The following is a 10,000-nucleotide window of genomic DNA, read 5'->3' as shown; positions in this document are numbered from 1 at the left end:
TTTGGAGCACCAGGATGGCTACAATCCATGGAGCTTTTACAGGCCTGGGGACCATCTCATTGGTGTGGTCAAATCTGAAACATATGTGTCGCCTATAATGTGGCCTTTCAAAAGCCCTCCTTCCATACCTTCTCCTTCGTAAGTCATGCAGGGTGATGGAGTTGCACTCCCTCCATGTGCAATTCTAACACTCTCCTTCTTTTCTTCTTATTTCACTTATTTTTGTACCTCAGGACCTGTCTAATTTCCTGAATGATTTTGATTTCCATGGCTTCCCTTTTTTGCCTTACTTTGTGGAAGAGAGTAAAATCCAAAGATGTTTTTAAAAAACCTGAATGAAATCCAGATGATTTTCCTTTCTCAGTTCATTCCTGAGTTCATCACTTGAATAATGACCTTTGTTTAAGTAGTGACTGAAACAATTGTAGTTGCCTCTCTCATTTGCATAATTGATCATTCGATTTGGATCAATGTTGGCCTAAGGCTTAGTAGGTTTGTGAAGGATTATATATTTTAAAAACATTTGTTGTTGCTATTGAATATAATAACATGAATATTTTTTTTCAATAGGAAGAGTTCTGCTCTAACAGATACCCTAAAATCAATTTTTGCTATTCAAATGGTCAGCAAGAATTCCCAGCTCCTGCACAATCTCACACTTGGTTATAACATCCATGACAATTATGGAAGCACCTTCCGCACTTCAGATGTCTTGCTGGACATGCTCTCCACTGGAGAATCCAATGTCCCCAACTACGGCTGTGGGAGGAAGGAAAACCTCCTGGCTCTGATTAGTGAAGCTTCCAGGGATATCTCCATCCAGATGTCAATGTTTGTAGGCACCTACAAAGTCCCACAGGTTTGTGTGTTTTTCTCTATCTGGTAAGGTGAGTGGGGGGGGTGGGGATGAACAACAGATCCAATATCTTCATAGAATTCAAGAGCAGCTTTTCAGAATATTAGGGAACATATCAACGATGTTTTAGTCTATTATGTTCATCTTCAAATTGACCATTAAAGGCCTGAAGAGCCATAAGGTACCTAGAGGATATTCTACTGAATATTCTACTATTGAAAAACTATCCAGGTTTTGAGGTCCTCCATTAGCATGTTCATTTTCACATATCAATAATATCTGCCTTATCCAATTGGAATCAAGCTGGCAATAGTCCTGTCTATGTATAAAAAATATTCAGACCAAGAAGAGTATCTTTGGGATGGATAAAAGGAGTTCAGCTCCTGCCCTCATAGATAATTGTTAATTTACACAATTTCTGCTTTGTATAAATTCAGGGTATATAATTATTGGGTTAAAATTAAAGTGATGAAACAGACATATAGTCCCAAAACAGACAAAATTTCAATTAAAGACTTATTGGACTGTACAACTGTCTACGATTGACCTCACCCCTTTCCTAAGAGGTCTGTAGGGGGCGTGCATAAGCGCACCAATGTGCCTACCATCACTGTCCTACTATTTCTTTTTATTTTTCTTATATGTATCCATTTCATGTACTCATAACTATTCTGTTAGCAGTTGTGCTCTTGTACATCTAGAGAAGAAGCTGAAAAATTGCTTCACAAAGAATTTGGGATATAGAAGCTGAGAAAGAGGTTTTAGTACTCAAAAATAGCATATAATACAGCCCTATATCTTAGATCCAGACATTTTATCTAACATCTGCAAATTTGAATCTAATTGTTGGAATTTTATGGGTGACACAAAAAATTACATTGCATTTTTATTGTTTGTTTTGTTTAATAAGATTTTGCGTTCCATTTTTATAGACAACCTTGTTAATATTCTGTCTTAAATATTTTAAACCATGACTAAGGAACAAACTATTCTTATATATTCATCAAAACAAAATTGGGTTTGTCAATAAGTAATATTTTGGAGTTGATCTGGACCACATTATAACACAGCATTCTTCATTACTTTTTCAGATCACTGTTGGAATTCCTTCAGAGGCTCTGAGTGATAAAAGGAGATTCCCTTTTTTCCACCAGATGCTCCCTAAAGAAGTGATCCAATACCCAGCAATTGTCCAGCTGCTCCTCTATTTCAGATGGACCCTCATTGGTCTCTTTGCTTCAGACACAGAAAAGGGAGATTATTTCATGAGGACTTTCCCTCCGATCCTTGTCAGGAATGGAATTTGTGTGGTTATATCACAACGATTCACAACAACTGGACATACAGCACCCCTCAGGGAGGCCCTCTCTAAGTGGAGACAAATCAACGTCTTTGTCCACTTCATAGAATATATTTTCATCTGGAACAGAATTCTTCCTTTCCATGAAGCACTTATGCATTTGCCAGGAGCCATTGAAGGGAAAGTTTGGATCCTCACAAGTTTTTCAGCGTATCTAATAAAGAAGGACATACCTCTCAAATACATCCATAGTATTTTGAATTTTGGTTATCTGTCAAAAAAAAGGCCAACAGATGCTGCCTTTGAACCCCATTTCTTTGTGGAAGATCCGTTTCAAGATCATTATTTTCGCTGTTCCCTTTCCAAGCACGTCTTTTCTGTCAAAGGCTGCAGAAGATGCACCCAGAAAGCCCCACTGGAGACCCAGGAGAAAAGGAACAGGAAACAGATCGCCAGTGACCCCCATTCATGCAGTATCATTCATACTCTGGCCCAGGTCATGAATGCCGCTTATTCCTCCAGATCGAGGAGGGGAAGGAAGGAGGGAGAAAAGAGGTTGGGTGCTCCGAGGCTGCAGCCATGGCAGGTATGGGGTCCTGATAGGGATCCATTCATCTGAGATCCTTTGGAGAAGGAACCCAAAGGAGAAGGAGGGGAACATCTCAACCTTCTTGTGCTGCAAAAGGTCAACAGATTTGCACCATCTAATTGCTCCTGTCTGATGCTCCGGAATAACAGGGAGCAGATCTGTAGTTTCTGTCTAGCCTCTGTTGGAAGAAATCTCCTTCTGGGTTCAGTTCCAAGTGGGGAAGAAAGACGCTGAAAACAGGGTGACTGCTTGGAAGATGGTTTAATGGTGGACAGGAGCACATGCCTTGGTTGAGGAAAGAAGGGCTGAGATGCTGAGAGTGCAATTGTTTGATGCCCTCTGTTGGGATTTGAATTGGAGCTTGTATTCTGATCGGTTGTCAGGCTCCCATGGGGCCATGCAGGGGCAACTCTATAGGCTGTACTGAGTCCCAGGCTTGGTTGAGCCTCGCTGGATGATGGTGATGGCTTTGGGCAATTCCTATATAGCTTTACCTGGAGTAGATCTTTGTTGTGTAAAATAAACTGCCCTAGGCCAGAGTAATGGTCCATTAGCAAAGGTGGGAGGGGGCGGAGTTTCAGGCTCTCTGAGTTTCTACTTTTCTTTTTAGGGGAAATATATTCTCCCTTTTTAGTATATCCAAAATATTTCATTTTCCTAGGAGAGGGAAGGGTTTTAACTACTCCCAACACCTCTTTCAGTCCTTGGAAGAGTGTTGAATCCTCCCTTGTCCAACTGAGAGATTTTGCAAGTTGGAGAAGCTGCTCTCATAATCTCCTGTCTTCTCTCAAGACTCAGTTTCAGGTTGCAGTCAAGTACGATTTTGGGGTTGTTTTCTTAAACATGTATTTATTTACAAATAACTCAAGATGGCAAATGTCTCCAACACAGCTTCCTCCTTCATCCAGTCCACTTTTAGTACAGTCAGAGACCAGCTGTTAGTGTTTGGGGATTAACCCCTAGCAGAGTATTGCAGCAGTAGTCAAGCCAGGCAGCCAAACGAGAGTGGAAGGGCCCCAGAGTATACACACACTGAACACAAACACTGTTTGTAGTTTAAATAGTTTTTAATCCATTTAGAGTTTAAAGCATTGTCATTCAGTCCATTAAGTCATTCACAGTATTTCCATCCAGTAAGACTCACTAGTATAGTCCAAGTTAAGAGTCCTTGCAATATCTTTATCAGCCGATAAAGATATCTTCTCCTCCTCCGGTTTCACTCTCCAGAGAAACAAACGCTGGATATTTAACAAGACGTTCAAACAGTAGAACAGTAGAATTACGCAGTAAATCAGCAAACAGTAGCAAACAAGAACAGTTCAGTCACAGGCACTCACAGTCAGTAATCACAGTTAGTCACAGTAAGACACAGTTAGTCGCAGTAAGACACAGTTAGTCGCAGTAAGCTTTCCAGCTTCTAATGCTTCCTTATATTGTAACTTCTAACCGCACCCTTAATCGGCTAATTGCCTGCAGCATTGTGCTTAAAGTGATAAGCACTTAAACCATGATATCTAAGTTTTATATATTTATTCACCCAAACCATATTTGGTATCAATGTTATACCTAACATACTCCCCTTTTGGGTGAAATAAATATATAATACCTTTACAATCTAACCCCATATTTTTCACAACTCTCCTGGTGCTTACTGGCACCTTGGGCTTTAGTAAAATTATCGGCTAAATTGTCCTCCGACATACAGTACTCTAGCTGAATCATCTTACTTCTTACAGATTGTCTCACGTTTAGGTATCTTAGATCTGTATGCTTGCTCCTTGTTTTTACTCCAATATTTGTGGCCATTTGAATTGCTGCCTGATTATCTTCATGTATAATTATAGGATAATCTACAGTTATACCTATATCAATTAACATTTGTTTATACATTATTAATTCTGTACATAACAGAGATAAACAGGAGAATTCTGCCTCCATAGTAGACAAACTTATATGCTGTTGTCTTATTGACTTCCAGCCTATTAATGTCTTACCCAGCATTATGGCTGTTCCTGAAGTCGACTTTCTAGTGTCTCTTTCTGATGCAAAGCTAGCATCTGCATAAGCACTCAGAATTAAATCACCCTTTGGTTCTAAATACAATGAATAATTCATTGTCTTTTTAAGATATCTTAATATCCTCTTAGCTGCAATCCAGTGTCTTTCACATGGTGCAGAATTGAATCTAGCCAACTGATTCACGCAGTACGAAATATCTGGTCTAGACCAATTACTAATATAACTCAAACTACCAATTAAAGATTGATAAATCACCTTATCAAACTCCGGGCTTTGTTCATCAGTGTTGCTAAACTCCTGACTCATTGGAGTCTTAGCTGGCTTACAAAGCTCCATCTTGTAATCTTTTAGCAATTTGCTTATCTTATCTTCCTGAGATATCTTAAAACCTTTCCGTGTTTTCTTTATATTCAAACCGAGATACTTCTTTATCTCCCCTAATTGCTTGATCTTTATTCTCTTTCCTAATGATGCTATTATTTTATTTGCTTCATCATTAGTTTCAGTTATCAATGCAATGTCATCTGTGAATAGTAATAATAATGATACTTTCCCATTTGTCTCCCTCTTAAACAGACATGGATCGGCTAAACCAGCTTTAAATCCTATATTGTCTAGTTCCTTTACAATATACTGGTTCCATTCATAGCCTGATTGTTTTAGACCATAGAGGCTTTTCTTTAACAACCAACAATCATTATTATCCTTATTTTCACTTTTAATACCAACAGGTTTTTTCATATAAATAGTATGTTTTAATGGGGCGTGCAAGTAAGCAGTTTCCACATCTAGATGGTTAACTATATAGTTTTTACTAGCTGCCCACACTAAAGCTGCCCTCAAGGTTGCTGCCTTAAGACTAGGTGCAAACACCTCATCGTAGTCATTGGCATTCTGCCTAAAACCTTGGGCTACTAACCTTGCCTTATGGATTAAATTACCATTTTTATCTGTTTTTACCTTAAAAATCCATTTGCAGCCAATGGATTTCTTACCTACAGGTAATTTGGCATTTTCATACACCTTCATATCTCTTAATGAATTCAGTTCCTTATTCATTGCTGCATACCAACTTTCTTTTTCCTTAGTAGGATACTTTTTTATTTCTTCTACAGAATTAGGAACTTGATTAATCTGGCACACTGTGTTAGCCTGGTACCTATCAGGCGGTCTAGATACACGTGTAGTTCTTCTGGGAATTACAGGGCTTACAGGAGGACTTTCTTGAACTACTACCTGTTCATCTTTCTCATCCTGTTCAGCTATTGAATCTGTTTCTTCCTTTATGGGCACTATTTCATCCTGTATTTGTCTCTTTACTTTATTTTTAAAGTTACAGGGATAACTAATGGGATTTCTATAGGATTCAATAATTACATCTTTATTGGTATCCTGTTCTAATTTCTCCCATCCTTCATGTTCTAGAAATTGGGCACTAGCACTACATAACACTTTAGATGTGCCTTTCTCCCAAAATCTATATGCCCTATGGTTTGCCTGATAACCAACGAAGAAAAATCTTTTAGCTCTATGTTGCCCTTTTTTTCTGAGTTGTGCAGGAATATGCACCCATGCTGGTGCACCAAATGTGTGCAGGTAACTTAGGTCAGGTTTCCTGCCATGCCACCTGGTGAATGGTATTTCACCTGTTGTTGTATTAACAACGTTGTTCAATATGTTATTAGCACACATTGTAGCCTCCCCCCACAAAGAATCAGGTAACCCAGAATCATTTAACATTGTTCTAACCATTGCCTGTAGTGTTTGGCCTCTTCTTTCAATAAAAGCGTTATGTTCTGGCCTGTATGGTGCAGACTTCTTATGCTCTATTCCAGCTACCTTAAGTCTGTTCTGGAATTTGTTATTAATAAATTCCGTACCATTATCTGTCACCAGGGTTATCAGTTGTCGTTTAGACTTTCTTTCAGCAAACCTAAGCCAATTGAAAAAATGTTGATATGTTTCAGTTTTGCTTTTCATTAAATAGCAAAACCCATATCTAGAATAATGGTCCATAATGCTCAGTATATATCTAGCACCCCCCATACTGGGTTTCTTTGGACCTATGATGTCTGCAAATACCACTTCTAAAGGTTCTTTTGTTTTGAAACCATTTAGCCTATTTGCAGGCAATACTTTGCTCTTATCTTCACAGCAAACATTACAACGCAAATATTTATCACAAGGTTTTAACCTTATTCCTTCAGATAACTCAACTGTACGTTTTAGCATTTTAAAATTTACATGCCCCAAACGCCTATGCAATAAATGGATACATTCATTATGAGGCTTTAAATTATTAAATACAGTCTGAGCCTCCCAATTCTTACTATTATCTAAGACATATAATGTTCCATTTAAAGCTGCAGTTACCCTTTTGTTATCTTTTTCAATTATGCAATTATTATCCTTAAAAGTAATTACATAACCTAATTTATCTAATACCCTTACTGAAAGCAAATTAAACTTTAGTTGCGGTACATACAACATTTTTATATCCTGGTTTATGCACGGACAATGTGCAAGACCTTCACCTTTCGCTTTAAGATTCCAGCCGTTAGCAAGAGATATATGTTGAGAGCTTTTAGACATTTTTATAAATTTTGTCTTATCTCTTGTGATGCAGTGGGATGCGCCACTGTCAACCACCCATATATCATTCTTCACATCAGAGTTGCTAAACGTGGCTAGTTCAAATGCTTTCTTTGGCTTTTTTATATTTTGGCTTTTTCTCTTTTTGCAGAATCTTGCCAAATGTCCTCTGCCTCCACAATTAAAACACTTTTTAATTGTGTATGCCGTTGAAGATAAATTCTCTTCTTCCAGGTGCTTTACTTTGCTTAGCTGGTTTCTTACAGGCTTTGAAGATAATTTCTCTTCTTTCTTATCTTCTCTCAGCTCGTCACGCTCACGCCTTCTTCTGGCTTCTTCTAGTAGCCTGCCTGTAATCTCGGTTAATGAGAGGCTTTCTTTTGGCAATACCTCTAACGAAGTCACATAGTCATCATAGCTTTGATCTAATGAAGATAATATTATGTAGACTTGTTGTAGTTCATTAAATATAAGCTCTTTTTCTTGCAATTCTTGAAAAATGCTCTTCATACAGTTTAAATGAACTAACATATCTCCATTTCTCTGAAGATGCGTTCGAAAAAGCTTCCGTGTAAGATTTATATGTGCTCCTACACTGTCCCGAACATAAATCTTCCTGAGGTTCTCCCAGCAGTTTGCAGCATTTTCTTCTCCACGAATATGGACAAGCTGCTGATCACAGAGAGTCAGTCCTATGATGCATAAAGCCTGCTCATTTTTCAGTTTAAAGTCTTGTAACTTTTCATTATCATCATCATCAGCAGGATCCCAGCTACTCACATCTGGTGGGTTTGCTATAATGTCCCACAAACCTTCTCTGCGTAGAAGTAAACTACATTTCATTGACCATGAAACATAGTTTGTTCCATCCAGCCTGGATATCATGGACAGTTGTGACAAATTTACTTGTGCCATTACTCTTCAGATATTTTGACTATTTTAAACTAATTAAAACAGTTTGTTTTTACAGTAATGTGCAACTCACACCAACTCTCTCTGCTATATCCTGGTTAGTTAGACTATGCTGCTGGGCCCATAACCAATGTTAGTGTTTGGGGATTAACCCCTAGCAGAGTATTGCAGCAGTAGTCAAGCCAGGCAGCCAAACGAGAGTGGAAGGGCCCCAGAGTATACACACACTGAACACAAACACTGTTTGTAGTTTAAATAGTTTTTAATCCATTTAGAGTTTAAAGCATTGTCATTCAGTCCATTAAGTCATTCACAGTATTTCCATCCAGTAAGACTCACTAGTATAGTCCAAGTTAAGAGTCCTTGCAATATCTTTATCAGCCGATAAAGATATCTTCTCCTCCTCCGGTTTCACTCTCCAGAGAAACAAACGCTGGATATTTAACAAGACGTTCAAACAGTAGAACAGTAGAATTACGCAGTAAATCAGCAAACAGTAGCAAACAAGAACAGTTCAGTCACAGGCACTCACAGTCAGTAATCACAGTTAGTCACAGTAAGACACAGTTAGTCGCAGTAAGACACAGTTAGTCGCAGTAAGCTTTCCAGCTTCTAATGCTTCCTTATATTGTAACTTCTAACCGCACCCTTAATCGGCTAATTGCCTGCAGCATTGTGCTTAAAGTGATAAGCACTTAAACCATGATATCTAAGTTTTATATATTTATTCACCCAAACCATATTTGGTATCAATGTTATACCTAACACCAGCATTACAATAAATAACAATAATAATGGAGAAAAATAAACATAAACGACAGTCAAGGGGCAGTTAGAGTCTGCCTAATGCTGAGTCATGTGCGAATATGTGGCAACATAAATGTCCTAAATAAATAAATACATAATTTTGCATTACAGCAGAACAGAATTTGGCCCCATTCAGAGAAACTCCTTCCTACTGATCTGATAACTGCAGCTGCACGTAAAAGAGTTCCGAATTTCCCGGATATTTTATTAGGAGAGGCATCACAAAGTGAATCCCTGAGTCCTGATAGGAGATGCCACATAGCAGGCTGTGAACTCACTGGTGGGATTCAATTTTTTTTACTACTGGTTCTGTGGGCGTGGCTTGGTGGTCACGTGACCAGATGGGCGTGGCTTGGTGGCCACGTGACTGAGTGGGCTTGGCCAGGGGGCCATGTGACTGGCAAACCAAATACAATTGGTCCTCACTTAATGGCCGGTTACTTAGCAAGTGTTCTAATTTATGACTGATCTCCCCAGAGCTACTTGTCCTGTTTTAGGAGTTTTGACAACCATAAACACAAACACACAAACACACATGCACACACACACACACACACACACACAGAGCTTTCTAACCCTGCTATTCTTTGATTCTGTAAGGATCTCCTGCTGGAGCAGGGGGTTGGACTAGATGACCTCCGAGATTCGTTGCATGCCAGCCCTAGATAGCTGTGCTGATTCAAAGAGTCTTCTGAAGCCAGGGTTTGTGTCCTAACTTCCTCTCCTTTTTTTCTCTCTCCCTCCCTCCCTCCTTCCATGTATTTATCTATCCATCCATATATCTCATTCACTTTATCCTCCCTCCATCTCTTTCTTGCTCTTTCTTTCTTTGTCCCGTCCTTCCATCTCTCCCTTTCTTTGTCTATCCATTTTCCTCCTTTTGCTTCCTTTCTCTCTTTTATTTTTTTCTTTCCTTTCTTGTCTC

The 10,000-nt window shown here is 38.8% G+C and overlaps 1 protein-coding gene across 5 annotated transcripts in view; it reads left to right on the top strand.

Moving 5' to 3' along the window:
• Positions 1–9,867, top strand: part of LOC148128682 (vomeronasal type-2 receptor 1-like) — an 11,087-nt gene extending 1,220 nt beyond the window's left edge. For 3 of the 5 annotated variants that reach the window (XM_087948534.1, XM_087948533.1, XM_087948532.1), the window contains 3 exons: positions 1–138; positions 571–859; positions 1,948–3,676. The exon at positions 1–138 is cut by the window's left edge. In XM_087948534.1, coding sequence (XP_087804660.1) covers positions 1–138; positions 571–859; positions 1,948–2,775 — 1,255 coding nt within the window. In that variant the 3' untranslated portion in view covers positions 2,776–3,676. Of the gene's footprint in view, positions 139–570; positions 860–1,947; positions 3,677–9,089 lie in introns of those variants that run through there. The other 2 variants (XR_015746200.1, XM_087948535.1) reach the window with 2 other exon arrangements.
• Positions 9,868–10,000: the final 133 nt, after the last annotated feature.

The sequence above is a fragment of the Notechis scutatus genome, unplaced genomic scaffold, assembly GCF_049901735.1.
Source record: "Notechis scutatus isolate UNSWTSFEM ecotype Mainland unplaced genomic scaffold, rNotScu1.2 NSCUCTG201, whole genome shotgun sequence".
Classification (NCBI taxonomy): domain Eukaryota; kingdom Metazoa; phylum Chordata; class Lepidosauria; order Squamata; family Elapidae; genus Notechis; species Notechis scutatus.
This window is presented reverse-complemented; position numbering and strand designations above follow the sequence as displayed.